The 20,339-nt window shown below is 61.9% G+C and overlaps 1 protein-coding gene across 1 annotated transcript in view; it reads left to right on the top strand.

The window, feature by feature from the left end:
* Positions 1-20,339, top strand: part of VAC14 (VAC14 component of PIKFYVE complex) — a 50,329-nt gene that overhangs the window by 23,174 nt on the left and 6,816 nt on the right. Inside the window, exons 13-14 of the mRNA XM_067004264.1 lie at positions 3,418-3,568; positions 10,219-10,351. Of these exons, the coding sequence (XP_066860365.1) occupies positions 3,418-3,568; positions 10,219-10,351 (284 nt within the window). The remainder of the gene's footprint in view (positions 1-3,417; positions 3,569-10,218; positions 10,352-20,339) is intronic.

The raw sequence follows: 20,339 nt of genomic DNA on the forward strand, positions 1-20,339 counted from the left end.
CAGGCATTCAGCCCCCCAGGGGGCACCGGCAGCTCGCTCCCACCGGCCTTGGCTTACTGGCATCCCTCTCTGTGCGTCCTTCACCGCGCTGCAGCGCACAACGAACCCAGCTCAGTGGCACCAGGCTCCCCGTACCCCAATTAAACACCTCCAAAGAGGTGCTCGGGGCTGTGGCAGGTCGGCAGAGTGCCGCGCATTTTCCCCAGGGGGCTGATTGCTTCTCCCTTTTTGGGGACAGCATGCGCCAGGCCTACCCTTGCACCCCAGGATGGGTGCAGACGGGGGATCTGTGAGAGCAGGAGGGGAGGACGCGGAGTTCTCGGGTCTCTGGCGTGGTTTTGGCTGGCAGTGGCCGTGTTACCAACCAGCTCCCCCACCTGCTGTTTGTGCTGGTGCTATGAAGGTGTGCTCACACGTCCTGGGATGCTTTGCCCTTGGCAGAAGCCTCTCCCCCCTGTGCTAGCTTCAGTGAATGCCCCGGAGGTGCGAGGAGCAGCACCGCAGAGGGGAGGAGAAGCCCCGGCCACGCTGCTCCCATCCCCTCCCAGCAGCAGGCTGAAATCTGGCGGCTGGAAGGGAAAAAAAACCCTTGGCAGGATCAGAGGATAGAAGTTGCTGTGCTGGGGACCTGAAAAGAGGCCCGGTTAAATTGGTGTGGGAAGATTAATGGTGGTTTTTTCTTCTTTTTTTGTTTTTAAAGCCAGCGGAGGGGGGGACGTGAGTTTGCTTTTCACACCGTTGCGCGCCTGGGGCCCAGCCAGCCTTGCTGCTCACTGCTCTTGGCTCTGGGACGGCGCTCCCGTGCTTTCCTCCCCTCCCCAGTAACATCTGCAAGGTTTGGAAGGAGAAAAAACCACCTAGACAAACTCAGTGAAGCCTTCGGAGCGCCTTGAGGACCCCCAGTCCCCGTGCCGAGCAGAGGGAAAGGGGGCTGCGTGGGACGGCAGCGCCGCTCCTCCTCCCCGCTGCTGAGGGGTGCGGGTGCATTTTGGCCGGAGGCAGAGCCCCAGCAGGGACGCCAAGGGGACAGTTGGCACGTGGGAAGGCACCCGAGGGGAGCACAGGAGGGGCGTCCATCCATCTGTCCCTCTGCAAGGCTGGGCATGAGATGGCAGAGCTGGTCTGGGCGCAATTCAAGCAGAAGGAGAGGTGAATTAACCCCACCTGGATCCAGAGAGACCTGGAGGGGGCTCATGGGGTGCACCTCACACAGCCCCCGGGGAGGTGAGGGGTCTCTCACTCTCCTCCCATCCTCGCTGCAGGGCTGATTCACCTCCCTCTTCCCTAAAACCCCCAGATCCAGCGCTTGGCCCCCAGAGGCTCTCCCCAGGGCGAGCCCAGCCCCGGGCATCCTCGCGCCCTCTCCGGGGAGCTGGAGATGGCCCCGGCCCTTTCGTCGGATGGTCCCGGGGACTGGGACCGATGATCCCAGGGACGGGGACCCGCTGGCGCAGCCGTCCCGTTGCCATGGCACTCGCAGCCCCTGCAGGATGCCGCTCTCTCGCAGCCTCCTGGTGCACAAAGCTGGGTCTCAGCTCAGCGCAGGGATGTGCGGCGCATACCAAGCGCTCCTGGCTCGGCTCCGGCCGCGGCCGGGAAGCCTCTCTGCAGCACGCGGGGCGGAGGCCGGGCCTCCCTGCCTCTTTCCCACGGCTGGAAAACCCCGGGCCTTCGCCTCCATCTGCTCCTCCTCTTCCTCCGGGGCCTCCTGCACCCATCATCCCGCCGGGCTTATTTCCTACGGGTTTTTGCGACTGAGAAATGCAGCCCGTGTGGGGGCTCCCCCTCCAGCTTCTCCTCCGTCCCCATCCGTGCTGCAGCGACGTGTGTGTTTGCCCACCCTACAGAAAATGCCCTAAATCAGGGGGCTGTGAGTGACACGGGGCCGTGCCGTACCACGGCTCTCCGGCTGGTTTTTGCCACCACCCAGCTCCCCGTGCTGCCGGGCCCCAGAGGTGAGCCGAGACCTTTGGGTCCCTGCTGGTTTCAGCCAAAAGCAACGAGAGGCAGAAGCCTCCGGGGTGTTATTTACCCAGATCGGTGCCTGCCCCTGAGCAGCACCCGATGGCAACCAGGTCCCCCTGTGACAGCGCCGCGGAGGCACCGTGGGCTGGGCTGCGCTCTCCTGGCCCCCGGGGACGGTTCCTCGCTGCCAAAGCTGCTGATGTCGGCCGTCCTCCTCCCTGGGGCAGCCACAGGCTGGGACCTGGTGGTGTTTGTGCTCCCGGGGTCCTCCCAGGTGTGCTGGAGCCGGGTAGTTATCGGCTTTCCAATGCTGGCTCTGCCTCCCCGGGCCGAGGGGGGTCAGGATGCGACCCACAGGTACCAGAGGCGCTGATGGGGGGCGGTGAGGTGCTCGTCCAGGTGCTCTGCACGCCGGCCATGGAGCAGCTCTCCCTGCTCCTCTCCCCCTGCCCGTGCCCTCCTGGGCACCAGGCTGCAGGCTGTAAGGCTGTGGGGTTTAAACATCGGCGTGAGATTGGCTGTAATTGCAAAAAAAAAAATCACTTAAAATATCTATGCAATAATTACAAAAAAATCACTTAAGATATCTATGGAATAGAGAAAGCCAGGAGCACCTGCCTTTCACATTATCAGGGTCCCATTTTCACGTTCTGCGTGTTATAAAAAGAAATATTGTGGTGGTTTTTTTTTGTAGCGGGGTGAGGGTTTTCTTGGTAGCTCTGAAGCTAAAGCTCCCGGCTAACTGCAGCTCCATAGAAAGATGCCCAGGGCCTCGTGAGAGCACGTGGAAAGCCCTCGGTGCTGTGCTGGATGTCCGGGGCGGTGCTGTGCTGGGTGCGGAGGGCTCAGACGTGGCAGTCAGCCCTTCGGGGCAGCCTCGCTGCTCCGCACAGCCCTGGCACGTCAGGGAGGACCGATGAGGCACCTAGACCCAAGGACATTTGGACGAAGAGGGACCCAAAATAGCTCCAGACATGAGAAGAGCTGGGGAAAAAAAAAAAAAAAAAGAAAACAGAACCTGTAATAATTTCTCCAGAAGCTCTATATATAGTCGGCGTGGCCTGACCTGGCTGTGGGAGGAAGGAGCTGCTCTGGGGTGCAGGGGAGCTGGGGCTGCGCTCAGGGCAAACCCCGAAATGGGGAGAGGGGGAAGCAAACCCCGCTCCCGACTGTCTGAATGTGGCTGAATTTCCCGTGCTGCCCTGGGACTCGCAGAATACAAACTGTTGGGTTTGTCCCCTTTTCTTTTTCCTGCCCCAGCTACTTTGCAATCAGTTGAAATCTCTGCTTTGGGCCTCACAGCTAGCCCTGTTTTCCCTGCATCTTGGGATTTGGCGCTCACCCCCCCACCTCCCCTGCCCCAACAGGGATTTTGGAAAGCAAAACCCACCCCACGGCCCCTCTGCTCCTGGCTTTGTGCCCGCTCACCCAGTGCTCTTCCTCTCCCTGCAGGTCATCCTGAAGGACCTCGAGGTGCTGGCCGAGATCGCCTCTTCCCCGGCGGGGCAGACGGAGGGGCACGGCCCCTCCGAGGCCGCTGACCCGCGCCCCGGCCACGTGGAGCTGCACATCCCCGTCAGAAACAGCCAGCTGAGCGCCTCGGGTAAGTGCCCTGCGCTGCGTCTTGCTGCCCAGGGTCTGAATCACAAAGCCAAGCCACTTGATGCTAGGTGGCACCCATGTCAGACCTCCTCAGGTGGAAGGGAAGGCTTCTCTGGGGCTGAGAAATCAATATATCAGTTCCCACCCCGCATCGCTGGGGGATTCGGTCTGCCACGGAGCTTTCTGTATTTTATTGCTCTTCGTTCTGGCTCATCTTTTGGGGAATTGGCCACGGTTAGCAGCAAGGTGCTGCAGAAGCTGGTGTTGGGGGATGTTGTTATTGCCCCTTTTTTTATGGGGCCTTGGGTGGCAGCCTCTTTTCTGCTCGTAGAAGCCCTCAGAGCCCTAAACGTGGCTCGGGACAAGCTGTTGGCTGCCACCCGAGGTGCCCAAAGCACAGCGCTGCGGAGGGCTCAGCCCGTGCCCGCGGCACAGCGCCTCGCCTGCTCGTGGCTGCGTGTGCTGAATGTGAACCGCGGCGTCGCCCCGAGCCCTCAGAGAGATGAAGAAGGACAGTCCTATTGTTTGGGGACTCGGGAGGGGAAAAAAAAAAAAGCCTTCCATTAATCATCCCAGCGCATCAGGCATTTTTTTTCCACCTTCCCCTGTCTGTGGCTCATCCTCTGCAGTTGCTTGGCTGCCCCTTCTCCTCTGCTGCTGCTGCTATCGAGGAGCCTCCCAGTTGCGCTCCCCGAGCCAGGTCGTCCCGGCCAAAGATACATTTCATGTCAGCTCGGGATTGTAAACCAAGAGCAGAGCCAAGGCTGCCTCTCCTGCGCAGCACGCAGCCGCCGTGCCTCGCAAAATCACCGCCGGAGCTTCGCTCCTGCTCCCTGGGCTGAGTTTCCTCCAAAGAGCACAAATAATTCCCCCCTCCCTGGGCTTGGGAAGGTCTGCGGCAGGAACCAGCCCAGGGTTTGAGGCTCCCCGGGCGGTTTGGGTTTTGCAGAGCTACCTGTCTCGGATGTGGGGGCTGGAAGCCCGCTGAGCTCCACGGGTGCCAGCGATGCGCCGATGTCCCCAGCGAGGCTGCGTGGGTGGAGCAGCGCCCACGGCGCTGGCCAAGCAGCCGGAGGGCTGCAGCTCAGCTTGCGCTGATGGCTCCTGCCTGAGGTTTCCTTCCTCGTGGATTATCTAAAAATAGCAGCCTGGATGGCGCGCATCCCAACGGCTGCCGCGGCCCCTCGTAGCTCTCGGGAGGAGCAGCCTGGCTCCAGCTATCGCGGCGTGGCGTGGGGAAGCGCTGGGCTTCGCAGGGCCCCGTGCAGGGCTGTTTGTCCCAGCGTGGCCATGGTGTGCGCCGCGCTGCCCACCCGCTGCCTCGCGATGCAGTGGGGGATTTCTGTAGGAACATATTCGGGGCTGAGCTGTGCACAGCCCTGGGCTCGTGCCCAGCGGTGGGTGCTGTTGGGGCAGGGAAAAGAGGCCAGTTCACTCGCCTTGGAAGGCTCTGGGGACTGGATGTCGGCCTCTCAGGGCTAGGACCCCCCTGGATTTTGGCTGGGAAAGTGGAGACTCTGCAAGACTCCTTTTTTTTTGTTGTGTTTTATTTTTGGAGTGGGAGCAGGGCTGATAGAAACCCCCCTGGTCTGCGCGGTGCTGCGGTAACGGCACTCCAAGTGAACCCAACCTCTGCCCCGCAGGCCAGGCGTGGGCGAGTGCCCAGGCAGCGGGTGTGCACCCCGAGGGAACTGGGTTTGTACCGGGTGTGCACCCCGAGGTGCTGCATGACCCCACAGCAGCAGGACCTGGGTTTGTACCGGGGTGCAGGGCAGCAGTCCCTACACACAGCTCCCCGGCTGGTTCTGCACCGTGCTTGGCTCGCGTGGCTTTGTCTCGAGGGCAGGATGCTCTCACGCCACGCTCCTCCCCGGGGTTAAACCCACTGCCTTCTGTCTCCTTCAGAGGAGAGACCTTCTCTGGAAGGAGAGCTGCATGGGCTGAGTGATCTCAGATCCCCTCCTCTCCCCCATCTGAGCCCCACCCGAGCGTGCGGCTCCGCAGGTACTCTCCATCTCCGCAGGTACTCTCCATCTCTGCCCCAAGCTCTGTCACCCAAGGTGAGCGGCGAGGGCAGCAGGGGAGGCGGAGGGGGCCCTTGCCACGCTGCGGGCTTCCCCCGCTTCCTCTCTCACCCTTTCTTCCCCCGGGATGTGTTTATGCAGTTGTTTCCCCGCCATTCAGCTCAGTTTCCTTCAGATGCTCGTTGATTAGCCAGGAAAGCCGTGTCCCACTTCCGCAGCCCGTTCCCAGCTCGGGTTTTTATTTAGCTGCTTTGTTCTCTGCTTACATAAGGTCGGCTGCCCTCCGACGGCTCCCCCGGACACAATGAGCCGGGGCGAGTCGAGCAGCGCAGTGCGTGGGACCCTCGCTGTCCCTCCTCCAGCACCACGGGGAGGAAGAGCTGCTCCGTCAGCCCCACGAGAGCGTGGCGGGCACTGGCCTTGGCTGTTGCCTCGTCACCTTCTGCCTGGGGATGTGGCGGGGAGGCCCAGGAGGAAACCCGCGTGTTTCCCTGCTGCAACGTGTCGTGGTTTATGCTGAAAGCATGTCGGGGCATCCCCGTGTCCGCAGCCTGGAGGTGGTCCCTCGGGAGCCGAAGCGCTCCCTTTGCCTTGTCTGCCACCCGGCTGCCCCCTGCGTAACCCGCAGAGCTTCAGAGGGCTTGGAAATGTTGGTCCCCGGGCTCCTGGGGGTCCCTGAGGCAGCAAAGGAAGGCTGGCCCCTTGGCTGAGGTGTGCCAAACGGGCATTTCCAGCAGGGCAAAGTTTTGAGCAGGTCTGCGATTTTGAGTCAAAAGCGTCCACAGCACGCGGTGGGCTCTGGAGGAGCCAGGGTAGTGCCGGCAGCTGGCACGCTCCTGGGGGCCCTGGAGAGCCCTTGGTGCTTGGGTAACACATCCTGGGGGGTTTCTGCAAGGGTCCGAGCTGACTGAAACGGGGCTCGTGCCCCGGGAATCCAGGGGGAGCGCTCGGCTACCTGTGGTGCTGCTTCCAGCAGGCAGCGATGGAACAGGCGGTGGGCGCAGTGCCACCACCTGGGCTCCTGCCCGTCCCCCCCGGTGGCAGAAAAGCAAAGTCCCCCCCGCTCATCTCCCCTGCTAAAGGCAGGGGCGCAGCAGATGCCACAGAACGGGCCGTTTGCTCTGCAAGGAGCTGGTTTGCAAGCAGGCTTCGCAGGATGGGGAGGAGAGGGGGCAAGCGAGGAGGGAGCCGTCCCGGCTGGGTGCTCAGCTCAGCGCCCCAGTTCCTGGGGGAACCGTCTCACCCCTGCTTGTGGGCAACTGTCCGTGCGTCTCACCTCTCTCCGCAGAGCTGCCAGCCCTCCATGTCCCCATCCCCTTCCCTCCCACATGGCACTGATGGAGCCTCAGCCCGCTGGGTGCCAGGCTGAGCCTCTGCCCTCTCTGCGGCTCCGCAGGGTGTTTCCTTCCCCTGTACCGTGTCCGGGCCAGACCCCTGCTGCGTTTTGGTTGCTGATCTGCCTTAGCAAGGAGCAACGAGCAGGTAGCAGGCTCAGATGTCAGCCCAGTGATGCTCTGACATCCCCGAAATCACAAGCCCAGGGCTCTTCGGCCTGGTAGGGAGCGGAGCAGCCTCCGTGTGCCTGGGCATCCACGCGGGGAGCAGGCAGAGCGCAGCCTGGGGCTGTCGGTGGGCTCGTTTCCTCAGCAGCATCCCGGGCCCTGAGGTTTGTCAGAGCCCAGCTGAGCTGCCGACACGTTCGCGTCTGTTTCCAGCTATTGGGTTTCGGTGGGAGAGTTTGCCTTTTTTTAATTTTTTTTTTTTAATTTTTTCTTAACGGCTCTATTTTTATCCCGCTCCGCGAGGCTTCGCTGCGCCGTGTTTGCGAAAGCTCAAATTCAAAACATCCTGGGGAAGGCTGCCGGGGGGAGACGTGGTGCAGATTCCCACGTCTCCGCACGGGGTTTTGCTGGGCTCCATCCGCCAGCGCCGCCTCCCACGCCGCCGGGGCCCGCAGCTCGCCCCGGCCACGCACGGAGGGGAGGCGTGAGGCTCCGGGGCTGGAGGGATGCTTGGGCAGGGCAGGGTGCTGGGCGTCCGGATGCTGGGAGCAAAACCTCCTCCCGGACCCTCTTGAGCAAGGAAACAGCCTTAAAAACAGCCCTAATTCACCTCTTTTTGGAGATCGAGGCACAGCATCCACCCTGCGGTGCTCGGCACGCCGACCCCGTGCGTGCGCTCCTCTCCCTGCCAGCAGCTTTCAGCTCAGCCACCTCCTGTATCCCAGCCCCGATCGGCGCTGAGATGGCTCCAATTATGGGTTAAAGTAAATCATTTTAGCTAAACCGCCGCCAATGCCCTCGTGGATCGCTGTTAAACAGCTTACCCGGATTTAGCTTGCTTCGGAAAGGAATCAATTCTGGTCAAATCGCGTTTAAATTCGGTTTAAATGGAGCCAGGCAAGTCTGCACCGGTTTTAATTAGGACCAGTTTGAAACTAATCACGGAAAATTAGCAAAACTTGTGTTCTCTGCTATGGTGAAATTCGGTGCTCGGTGGCCAAAGAAGGAAAATGTGAGTCAGCGCCCGTGTCCTCTCCCGGAGCAGTCTGGGGACACTTCACCCGCCGAAGGTTTCGAGACAGCTCCGTCCATCAGGCTGCCAGACGGCCCGAATGTTCCCGGCTGCCATGCAATATATATTTATAAGGGCCTTAATATAGGTTCCTAATTGCCTGTCTCTCTTGATTTATAACGCGGCCCCATGAGCGATGGCAGCGTACCGACGGCGCGAATCGTGGCGAGCGCTCGCAGCCACCCCCGCTCCGCACGGCTTTTTCTGCCCCAGCCAGCATCCGCCGACCCCAAAAGCCAGAAGGATCGTGCGGCCCTGCTTACACCATCTGTATTCGTACTGAAAACCAAGATCCAGCCAGCTTTTGCCCTTCTGCTCCCCTCGTGTCCCCGACTCTGAGGCTTCCCATGGGAAAGGACGAGCTGGGGGGCTGCCGCGGCGTTTCCGCAGCCCCACGCGTGGTGCGCTCGCAGCCGATCTGGCAGGTTGCGGATCTGCGACGCCTCGCTCCAGGGGAAGGGGGAGAGGTGCAAGCTCCAATTAATTAAGCCGCAGTTTTCTTAACACGTCTCCCCGCCTGTCTCTCGTGCCGCGCGGAGCTGCTCCTGCCACCTTGCTGAGCCAGACCCTGCTGTGCTGCGCCGTGAGCCGCGGGGCCGCCTGCTGAGCAAGGCTGCTCCGTCGCCGCGCTGCTCCGAAACGCAGGGCGAGCGGTGGTGAAACCTTCCCCGGGGATACCCACAGTTGCCTGGGGGCTGGCGGGAGGAAAGCCCCGGCCTGGGGGAGGAAGGAGGCCGTGCCAGCTGTGTGTCCCCACTCGAATCTGGGTTCTGGGCTCCTAAAACCACCATTAAGAGCTGGTAGGTGTGGAGGTGTGATGCACGTCCTGCCTGCCGTGAGCAGCTCTGGACTGGATGGCTTGGCGCTGCTGAAAAAACAGAGCAAAAAAAATACCACTTCTTCAGCTTTGAAAGACAGTTTCTACCAGCTCTTCACCTCTCCTTCCCACCCTGCGCCCCAGAAAGAAAACCACTCGTGCTTTGGTCCCCTCGGACCCGCTGCTGGGGCAGGGCAGCACTGGGAACATGCCGGGGCTGAGCCCCTCGGTACCTCCCCGTGTCCCTGCCATCGGGCAGGGGAAATCAGGCCAGGGGCTCTTCCATCAGCCCGGGCTTTGGCTGGTTGATTGTGTTTTTAATTGGCCACTCTGTGCTCTGCTGAGTCTTGACAGAAGCAGACAGCACACATAAATCAAACCCTGCACGTTTCCGTGCGATCTGGTGGGAGACTGAACGCTGACCGTGCTGGGGACGCTGCGGGACCCACTCGCCCAGGCTCACCACGCTTCGACACGTCCCAGCCGCCCTGCACGGGGAGTTAGGGCAGATCCGCCCCCCCTGTTGCGAGCTTGCCTTTGAACACCCTCTCCAAACATTTGCTCTGAGCGCTGCCCTTCTGAATAAACCATCCCCGCTGAAGATTGCACGGTGGGAAAGGCAATCCGTACCTGCCCGCCCCCTGCGCTTCAAGCCCTGAAACGATAATTTTTTTCTAACTCCCTGTGCGTACCCTGAGCTAGGAAATGCCTTTTCTCACCCCTCCCTGCCACCTGCCTGGCCGTGAGCTGAGGCTGCGTGCGGTGCCCCAGCCGTGGGGTGCTGGCTGCCAGCTCTGCCCACCGCCGTGGGTGCTGCCCTGAAGCACCTGCGCAGGCTGGTGGCACCTCAGGGTGCTTTGCCAGGGGGCCCAGCAGCACCTGCAGACGGATGGGCTATTTATGCATGGTCTTGGGCACCCCCTCTCCTCCCAGCTACTAAAATTGGTGGCTCTGGGATGGTCTCCCCAAAAGACCATTTCATCCCCGTGCCCTCCTCCGATGGCTGGGAGCACCAGGAGGTACTTTCCTCTGGGGTGGGGAGAGCTGGGGCAGGGCTGGTGCTGCTGGGCTGAGCAGGCACAGTTACACGAGGCTTGGAAATCTCATTTTGGTGCCCCTACCCTCCCCTGCCGAGTCCCGCGACTGTGTTTTGGATGTCTGCTCTCTGACTGAGACTGCTTTGGCCAAAATAACCCAGCTGCTCTAATTTCCTCTCCCCTTCGCCCGCCTCCCCAGGTACGAAAGGCTTGGAGTGCTCTCCCTCCACCCCCACCATGAACTCCTACTTCTACAAGTTCATGATCAACCTGCTCAAGCGGTTCAGCAGCGAACGGAAACTCCTGGAGACGCGAGGAGCCTTCATCATCAGGTCAGAGCCCTGCTGCCCCGCCGGCGCCTCGCGGGCAGGGCGGGCTGGGAGGAAGGGTTCGGCGCCGGGCTCCCTCGCATCGCCAGGAGCCGGAGCCCTTTTCGGCAGCCTCCCTGGCTAGCTGGCAGCCGCGGCTGGCGTTTCCAGGGCAAACCGACTCGCCTTTCACGTGTCGAGGCACCGTATTTTTTGCTCCCAGCCCCCAAGGCGAAGTATCTCTGTATTACGCGGCATTGTCAGGTTCTTGTTGAGAAACGAGCAGGCCAGCTGGAGCACGAAGGCCGTGCTTGCTCGGGGTGCCAAGTCGAGCCAATTCTTCCACCTGGCTCGGCTCCGCGCGCTGCGGGTCAGTGTGGCTGCACTGGGCGCGCGATGCTCGCCCCGTAATGAGCCTGCTTTGCAGAAGACACATATTTTGACTGCAAGCGTTGGCAGGTTCTGCATCCACTTCAGAAGCTGCGATCAGGCAGCAGAGGCAGGAAAAACGAGCGCTGCAGCAGCTGGCAGTGCGGCGGTGTCTTTAATGCAATGAAATCTGGGGCAAGGGATGCAAATTCCTCGGCTCGCGCAGAAATAATGGGCTTAGCGGTCAAGGCAGGGCTGAAAAATCAGCGAGGAGGGGGCAGGACTCGGTGTTTTCCTCCCTGGTGTTTTCCTCCCTGGGTTTTCGTGGAGCTCTCCCAGTGCCCCGAGAGCACCAAGTGCCCTGCACCACGAGGCTGCAGAGCCAGGACTGGGGAGGTTTCTCCCCACCTGCCTTAAAGCCTGGCACCTTATCCCAAATACCCCTTGAAAAGCTGTTTCTCCCCCAAAAGTCCAGCTGAGCATATGTTTTTTTGCTTCTGACGGGAGTCTGGAAATGTCGCATTTAACCACACGGGGATCTAAGAATAGGGCAGGAAAATATCCCGCTCGTAGCAGTCCTCTTCTTGTCTGCGCTCTGCACCGCGCCTGCTGGGAGCGAGCAGGGCAGGGGAAGGGGCCCGATTGCTCATTAAACCAGCAGGGTAATTAGAGGGGCTCTGAGTAGCAACGGGGAGCCTGGGCAGGGTCACACTCAAATGCTCTCCCATCCGCAGCCACCTCCAATTTTTCCCTCCAGCTCCCCGACAGCCAGTGGGGCAGCTCCAGACCCTGCTTTTTGCTGTGACTCATGCCCCGGGCTCCAGATGTGCAAAAAATTCTAATCAGTGCAAAAAACAAACCAAAAAAACAACAGCAAAAGATCCTATCCTTTGTTATCCCTTGTCAAATGGCGTGGTGGCTCACGGGGGATAGATCCAAGGGGTATGGAGCCAGCGCAGCCGTTCTGGGCAGGGTGAGCCCTGGCCTCCAGCACTGGTGACTAACTCTGAAACCTACTGACGACAGCTTAAATGCCGGCGTTAACCACTTCTCCGCTGCCTCCGGGATCGGCAAGATGGGAATGGGGCGGGAGAAGTTTCACGGGACCCTCTGGAAGAGCTTGATCTGCTGCCAGAGGGCCCCACCAAATGTGGGAGCCTCGTGGTGCTATTTTTAGGCGCTGCTCAAATGAAAGCCACATGCGTGTTCCCACGTTACACCCCTCCCCTGTCCACAAGCGGGTTCAGCTGTTTCGCACAGCGGGGAAGAAGCCAGCCCCATGTTTCCATGGGGGAAACGCCGGTGATATTTCATCCCCCGCTCCCCTCCGCCACCAGGGACGGCGACGTGCCTCCAGCAGCTCCCCGCGTCCTGGCTGGGGCAGCGGGGAAGAAAGGCGAACCTGTTACCTATAGGTAATGATTTCCAGCCGAAGGAGTAGTGCTCAGTGGGATGGGAAACGTGGGGCAGGGATTTAAAGCCCAGCGCAGCATTTCTCCCCGTCACCGTGCCGGTGCTGGCCAGGCTGGGCAAGCTCAAAGGTCCCCGAGGTCAGCAGGGTGGCTGCGGTAGGGCAGTTTGTTTCCTGACCCAGCACAGGCTTGGGCATGTCCAGTTGCTGACTCCAGGGGTTCACAGCCTCTTCTCTGGCGAGTCCTCCCAGTCCTTTCCTTACCTTTCTCCATCGGCACTGGCACGGAGTCTGTCTGCGACGTACCCCTGCTGGTGGCATCCAGCACGGCGCTGTGAGCTCGAGCCCTGGCACCGCACCTCGTCTGTGCCACCAGCGGCACCGGCACGGAGGGCGAGCACGTGGGTGCAGCAGAGCCCCGGGCAGGAGGAGGAGGGAAGGGAAACTCCAGGAAAGGGCTCTTCAGGGCTGCTTCGTGCCCGTTTGACTCTGGTGCCATGTAAGTGCTCAGGAGCAGGCACAGCCCTGCTCAGCAGTGTGCCGAGGGAGCCGCCCTGGTACCCATCGCCCCGAGCACCGCAGAGCAGGTCGGGTTCATCTCTAGAGGCAAAAAGCCTTCCTGCCTCCACAACGGGCTGCAGAATTCCAAGTGCTGCCTCCTCCTTCCTATCCAGACACGTCTGCACCCAAAAGCAGATCCAAAGCGGTTGTTGGAGGCATCAGCCCCGTGCGCTTCCCTTTGGCGTTACCTCCCGCCTTGGTGCCGAGAGCTCCTGGCTGGCTGGGGAGCAGATACCTGCCCTGGCTGGTACGTGGCAGCGAAGAAAAACTGGCCCTGCAGCACCCTGTTCTCCCCGACAAGGGAAAGCAAAGTGAGCTGAGCCTGTGAACCGAGACGGGGACCCGCGAGGGGCAGCGGAGGAAGAGCATCGACAGCAGCTCTGGTGCAGCATGGATGTGCAGTGCCCTCGGCACGGGGGGGAACAGCACCCCAAGCTGCTTTCTGCTCTGTCTGGCTTTCCCAGGGCTGTGCTGTCCAGATGGGGACAGACGGAGTGGGATGGGGGCCCCGGGGCTCGCTGAGTTATGGATTTTCACCAGCACAGTGGGTTCAGAGAAGGGAGATGCTAGGGATCCCCTATGTAGCAGGGGCTGCCAAAACCCCAGCCAGGGTTTCAAAGCCCTCCTCTTGTCCCTGTCCTGGCCACCCTCCTGCTCCTCTGTGGCCCCATTTGGGTGGCCAAAGGTTTTGATGCTTCCTGAGGAGCCCCCCTCGGTGTGCCCGTGTCCTGGAGGCTGCCGGGGCCGGACCATCCCCGTGCCCCCACCAAAAGCAGCTCGGCGAGGGGCGCGCGTCCTTCTCGTCCTTCTTCTTCCTCTCCCCACCCTCCTGCCGCCGCCTGCGGAACAAAACCCGGGTTTGTTTTCACGTGAACCGTTTGGCTTGTGTTCAGCGAAGTGCAGGGGAGAAAAAAAAAAAAGAAAAAATGGAAGGGAAAAAAAAGAAACGCAGCCCCTTTGATAAGCTGTGATATGAACTCGGGTAAAATCCAAACAGCTGTGATGGCTACAAGGGGAGCTTCTGTGTCGGGAGGCAGCGAGCCTGCGAAAACACGCGGCTCTGCCTGCCAGGATGCTCCCTGGCCGCCTGCCCTTTTGCTGTAATGAGCTGTGCACTTTCCCCCCCTCCCCGTTGCCTCGCGGAAAGGAATAACCGGAGAAAGCGTTTTAGTTTTGGTTTTTTTCCTCCTGTTTTCCAAACCGAGGGCGGCGCTCCCCAGCCCCGGGCTCAGAGAGCGGCCCCAGGACGGGGTGGGGGCAGAGCTCGGGGTCATCCTGCCCCACCGGGAAGGTCCCCAGGTACCGGTGGTTTGGGTCCAGCCCTTCAGCCCCGTATGTGGGTCAGCTTTCACCCCTTTACGTAAGGGCCATTAGCATGCCCGGAGCCTCGCTCGCTTCCCAGCCCGCCGGCGAGGGCCACAGGGAGCACTCGGCGCGTTGCGCTCCTGCCCTCGGCTCCGGCTTTCATCGCCCTGCGCCGGGAGCCCGCTTCTCACGCGGCCACCGGGGCGAAGCTGGAGCCTGGGGCCCTCTGGCCATCAGTGGGTGGCCCCATTTCATCCCTGCGTGCATGCAGCAGGGCAACAAATTCATTTCCTCCTGGTTTTCCTCCCATCCCTCCGCACTTCCCGTTAATCCCTGCCTGCTCCCCAAAACCTCCTCCCTGGGGCTCTGCCGGCAGCGATGGGAAACCTTTGCTCCAAAAACCCAAAGCAAAGAGCAGTATTCGTTAAGTAGGATGCTGTGCTCAGCTCTCTGACACCCTCCACATCCCCCCTGGGGCATGTGTTGGAGGCTGGGGGGCAAAAATGCCCTTCAGCAGGGCGAGAGCTTGGACCTGGGGCTCTCGGGTGCTGGAAGCCACCAACAGCAGGGCTTAGCTGGAGACTGCCCTGCCCGGGGGCTGCTTGTGCCTGCTGGGGTACAAGGGGCTGGGGCATCCTCCTGAGGACCAGCTCCTCCTCCGGAGCGTCCCGGTGGGCTCGGGACACGGGTTTTAACCACCCTAACCAGCAAACTGCCCTGGGACCCGCGTCCCTCAGAGCCGCTGCGAGGCCCTGGTGCGTTTTCCTGCAGAAAAATGGAAAACACGTGCGAGCAGCGGCGCTGGCGTGGGCTGGGACTCATTAAGGTCAGCGAGAGTGTGGGGGGGAGGAAGGGGAAGTGTGCGCAGGGGGGAAGAAAATCCTCAGAAAGCGGCCGAGTTCCTTCCCAGGGCAGGTCCCGGGGGAGTTACGTGTTCTCCATCCCGGTGCTTTCCCCGGGATCCCAGCAGGGGCGAAGCACGAGGTCCGGAAAGGCGAGAGGAGGAGGGCTGAGCGAGCGAGGAGCTCGCAGCAGATGCAGGTTTCCCCAAAGCAGGATTTCCTCGAAGCAGGGCTTTGTTTGATTCCAAGCTGCCACAAGCAGCTCCCAGGTTTTCTGCCCCGTTTTCCTTGCCCAGTGGCTGCACCGGGAAGGGGGAGCCGCGCACACGGGGTGGCCGGCCTGGGGTTGCTTTGGCCATCAGCTGGAACTCACCCCGCTGGGCTGCAGGAGGGTCTGCTTGTATTTCCTCCCCTTCCTTTGCTTTCCAGATGGGACACCTCGCTCTATTAGTCTTTACGGAGCAAAAGGCACGAGTGACAGGCTGGGAGGAGTGGAGTAATGGCATTTTTCCCCTCTGTCCTACAGGGGATCCTGCCCAGGATTATCCCCAGGGCACGCTTGGTTAAAAACCCCGAGGCAGGGCTGTTTTGCATCCTGCTGCTCTCGTCAAGGTTTTCTGTTCCTGGCTGCTCGGGAGCATCCCGCAGCACATCGCTCTGTGCCGGTGGGGCCCGATGGCACGCACAAGGCACCCGAGCATCCGACTGCTCCCATCTCACACCTGCATCCGTCTGAGGCTCTGGGGGTTTGGAGGAGAGAGCAGGAAGGGCCACATCCTGCCCTCGGAGCCAGCCGGGTTATCCCCCGGGCACTGGTGTGGATGCTGCAGAGACGGGGAGCACCCAGCTGCCACCAGCACCCATCCAGCCGCGTGGGAGGCAGCGGTGAGGTTGCTCTAACACCTGGCGTAAACGTGGATCGAGTTCTTGCAGCTCCTGCCTTGAACCCAGCGAGCAGGGGGAGTTACTTGCAGATACCTCGTTCTGGGGATGGTGGTGGCTCCCCCGGAGCCACGAGCTTCCTGAGTAAAGGGATGGGCCAAGAGGAAATGCTTCCCCCTCTTCTGGCTGTGGGAGTGACTGTGAGAACCCAACGAACCGTGCAGGGCGCGGGGAAATTCCCGTGGTGTCGGAGCAGGCAGCGAAAGGAGGATTCAGACGGTTCCCAGCCTGCCCCGTCGGAGGGAGAGAGCACGTCTCGGGCGTGGGGCTGGCGGTTCCCCCGCGAGGAATCCCTGCTCCCAGCACCCGTCGTGCCTGCAGAAAGCATCGGGGAGGCTGCGGAGGAGCAAGGCGGCAGCCAGGCAGCTTGCACGCGCGAGGAGCTTTTAGCCGAGCCCTCTTGCAGCCAAGCAGGAGGGGGAAAGGTTGCAAATTGCATCCAAGCCTCCCGGTCCCTGCGGTTTTGCTGCTATTTTCTGCTCTCTTGCAGCTCGCGTGAGTGCTCTGGAGGTCAGCGGGGCCAGCAGGCAGGCGATGACTCTGCACAAGGGCTGGGTGCTGGTTACAGCGCAGGAGCGGCGATGTCCGCCCCCAGGAGGGAGCTGCCACATCAGGGCTGATGCTTTGGGGCAGGACGGGTCCGGGTCCGGGCTGCTCAAACCCTCCTGACGCTCAGCCAGAGCAGGGGAGAAGTCAGCAGAGTCCGGAGTTTGGGTACGAGGCGAGGGAGCTGAGGGCTTGCACCTGGGGCATGGATGAAGATCGCTCTGCCTCCTCCTCCCCCAGGGACTGAGCTCTCTAAAACATCCCCCTTTCCCCAGGGGGGACGCAGCCCCATCGGCCGTGTTGCCTCTAGGCCAGCAGTGTGCTGCTCGGTCACCTTTCCACGAAAGGAGCAGGAGCACTTTTATTCCTTCCAGCAGCACTGGGGAGGCTCCCGCCCCTGTAAGCCCTGCACGCCCCAAACCGGATCAGCCTCTCCCGGCTCCTCTTGCCGCGGCTCCGCACCCGCTCCTTTAACCTATTTTATTGGCAGCGGAAAGAAATTATAGGGGTAGAAATAAGGCGCCTGTCAGTTTTCCTGAAAATTAGGCCACAGCTGTCAGCCTGGAAGGGAAGATGCGTCTCAGAGGAAGGATCTTCGGAGCGCTGCTGTTGCGTTACGCAGCTCGCCAGCCCCTGCGCTTCCTCCCCTTGGAAACCTTTGGGGTTTTCTTTATCTCTCCATCCTTTGGAGGACACGAAATCCTGAAAGCGTCGCCGCCTGGTGAGAGCGGGGCTGGCGTGCGTGCCCCCGGGCTGGGGCAGGTGCGGGGCCGTGCGTCACTCCTCCTGGCCCGGGAGGTGGCTGGCAGCCAGGTTTCTGCTCCCGCGGGCACGTCTGGACAGAGCCAGAGTTTCGGCCCTGCCGGGCACAAGCTGCGGTGCTTCTGCAGCTCCTCCTCGCCCGGGGCTCGAGGTGCCATGAGCCCGGGGCCGCCCGGCTCGCTGTGGCACAGCACAGTGCTCGCCACCATCATCTCAATGGCTCCAGTGGCATCAAGGCTTGGAAGCCGCTCTTCCTGTGCCTGCTGGTTGGGCAACGCGTTGGGCACCTCTGGGTTCAGCCTTCCCCGTCACTCAGCTCTCACCATTTTCCTGCAAATGCGAGGTTTGAAGTCCTGTAGCTGGATCTCACCCCCGGATTTGCTGCCGAGAACTCATCAGGTTCACAAGCCAGAGAAGAGGAGCCTTGGGCATCATGGGGTTTTGCCCTCCTGGAGTGCTCGGGACAGGGGAGCTGATGGTTTCTGGCTGAGCCTTGTGAGCTTTGCAGGTGCCGGGTGGCTGCATGCTCACAGCCGGGGTCACTTCGTCCATGGGGCACTGCCAGGGTCCCTCGAGTGTGGACCCCTGGGCACTTGGGCAGCTGCTGCTCCGCGTGCGCCTCGGGGGCTTCTCCTTGGAGGGGCTGCCACGTTCACCCCCGTTACACCTGAGAGGACCGCTGACTGTCCTAACATAGCTCCCTTTAGTGCCTGGCCCATCCCAGAGGACGTGAGCAGTTGATTATCCTCTGTGCCCCCACAGCCGAAGCAGCAGCAGCCCTTCCTTCTGCTCGGTGCAGCTGCTGTGCCCCTCTCGGAGCTGTGGCTGTGTCTGATTTCACCTGGAGGTGTGCTCTGCAGGCTGAAGGTGACCTCTCCAAAGGGCACTGGCGTGTCGGACAACGTCGAGGTGTGTTTTGGGCTGCCCTGTGCCAAAATCCTTCTGCAAGGGCGTTCAGGCTGATGCTTGCCTTCGCCTCGGTTGGGACCTGGCATTCCCTGCCTCTTCCAGGCCAAAAGCCCATGGGGGCTTCCCAGGCGGCCCGCCATCCCGGAGCAGCACCACGAGGCTCCGCAGGACCTCGGAGCCGTTCCATTTCCCGATGCTCCGATCGCACCCAGCGTGTGGGGAGCCCGGGCTCAGCCCGCGTGTCCCGGGGGATCGGGACTGGCACGGTCACCCGCGGGGACCCGTCGCCGTTCGGCCGGGGAGGAGAGGGCTCAGCGCCGTGCCGGCACCGCGGCGGGCTTGGCAGTTGTTTCCCTGCCGAGCAGCCGGCCGTGGGAGGGATTCTTGTTTGCAGTGAAACACGCTGCGCATCTCCCTTGTGAGCAGAAGCAGCTCGGGGGCTGTCCCTGGCTGCTCGAGCAGAGCCCGGGCGTCTTTTTCCTGGCTGCAAGAGAGGGCTGGGCCAAATTCGCCAGGGGGCCTCGATAATAACCATCAGGAGGAGCTGGGGCTGGATTTTCTCCTTTGGTGGAGATGGCACCGTGGGAGGAGCGGACCTCATGCAGTCCCCAGGGCAATGGGACATCCCCGCTGGGGCTCTGCAGCGCATCCCGGCCCTGGCAGGGCAGGCGGTGGGGCAGGAGCCTGGAAAAGAAGTTAAAGCTTTACCGACAGAGGTCCCCCCAAAATTCCCCCCCCCCCAAATTTCTCCGGCTGGAAGTCGGTGCCCAGCAAGGAGGAGGTGGAGGCAGGGGACCCCCAGACCTGCCCGCACACGGAGTCCCACTGCCCTCAAACTTCTGGGGTGCTTCTGTCTGTTTTCTTGATTTCCTTCCCCGCCCTCGCGGCGACGGAGGGGGAATGGCAGCCTCGCGGCTTCCCCGCTGTCTCCTCCCTCTCCCTTCCCCATCCTAATTTTATCTGCACCCCAAAGGCTGCTTCCTCTGCGAATTCCTAAAGGGTCCCAGCTGCCGGGGACGCTGCTTCTCCCTGGGGGAGGACGGGGCTGAGCCGCGCTCTGTGCCAGGCTGCTGCAGGCGGCCGCGGGGAGGAAGGGCGGCGAGAAGCCTCGGGAGGAGCAGGGAGGGGAGAGGAAGAGGAGGGTGGGGAGGAAGCACCGAGGGGCACTGCCCTCCTCGCAGCCTTGTACCAGCAGGGGTGGAGGTGATGGGCTGGTCCCCAAAAGCCAAAGGGCTCCCGGTGACCTTGGCACCCTGCCGGGGGTGGAAAGTTGTGGGAATCGGAGCAGAAGGTTTACGGGGTCACCCGTGCTGGTGTGGGGCCGGGACGTGGGATTCCTAAGAGGAAGGTGCTGAGCCGTGGGTGCCACCCGGGGCTTCCTCGCCCTGCAGTGGGGACAGGCGAGGGGCTTGAGCCCCCCTGGGTATCGTGTATAGGGGCCGTGGGTATCGGGGCCGTGGGTATTTGGGAACGGCTCCTGCTGCCATGGGTGGGCTGAGCTGGGCACGGACCTCGTCTCCCGTCTCTCCGGCCACTGCCCGGTCCCACCCCCGGCATCCCGGCTGCCAGGTGGAAGCCACCTGTCCCAGGGGAGCGGCTCCGCGGGGGCTCTCCCGTGTCACCCGCACGCCCCCGGTGCTGGCAGTCGGCCTCAGCTGTCACGGCAGCTGCGGGGCCGGCCACTTGTCCCCCCACCACCACCCGGTGCTGCCGGCATCCTCCCCATCATCTGGGGGACAGTTTGGGGCAGGGGGCGAGGAGCCGCCGGCACACCGCAGTCCCCCCAGGCATCCCACTCTGCGCACCCGGGCAGCTCCGTCCGGGGAGGGGACCCCATGGATTTTGTTGGGTTTGCTCTGCCAAAGCCACCTCTGGTGGCCTTGGGGTCCCCGGAGAGCTGCTGCCCCCCGGCACAGTGGCTCTGCACATCCACAGCTCTCCGTGTGCAGGGGATGGTGGCACGGCGTGGCAGAGGGGGACATCCACGTTCAGCTGCCCCATCGGTGCCGGGCGAGCAGGGGCAGGTACCTGGTCTGGGCCAGGCTCTTTCCTCCTACAAAGCTCTTTTCCTCCTCCAGGGGTTTCAGCCCTTCTTCCCATAAAGGGTCCCAGCTGCACCCCACAGATGGGCACCCCGAACTTTCCGCTCCTATCTCCCGGTGAAATCCTGCCCATGCAGGGTGAGGGGCACGCGCCGTGCCCCGCTGCTCCTTTCACTCCGACCCGTTTCCAATTTCCCAGTGCCACCGAAAGGAGCGGGGGAAGAAAGAAAAAAAGAAAAAGAAACAGAAAAAGAAAAAAGAAATCCCAACCCAACCCAGCCCTTCCTTGCTAATCAAAACCAGGCCTGAAATTAGAAAGCTCT

The sequence above is a fragment of the Anser cygnoides genome, chromosome 12 (genome assembly GCF_040182565.1).
Source record: "Anser cygnoides isolate HZ-2024a breed goose chromosome 12, Taihu_goose_T2T_genome, whole genome shotgun sequence".
Classification (NCBI taxonomy): Eukaryota; Metazoa; Chordata; class Aves; order Anseriformes; family Anatidae; genus Anser; species Anser cygnoides.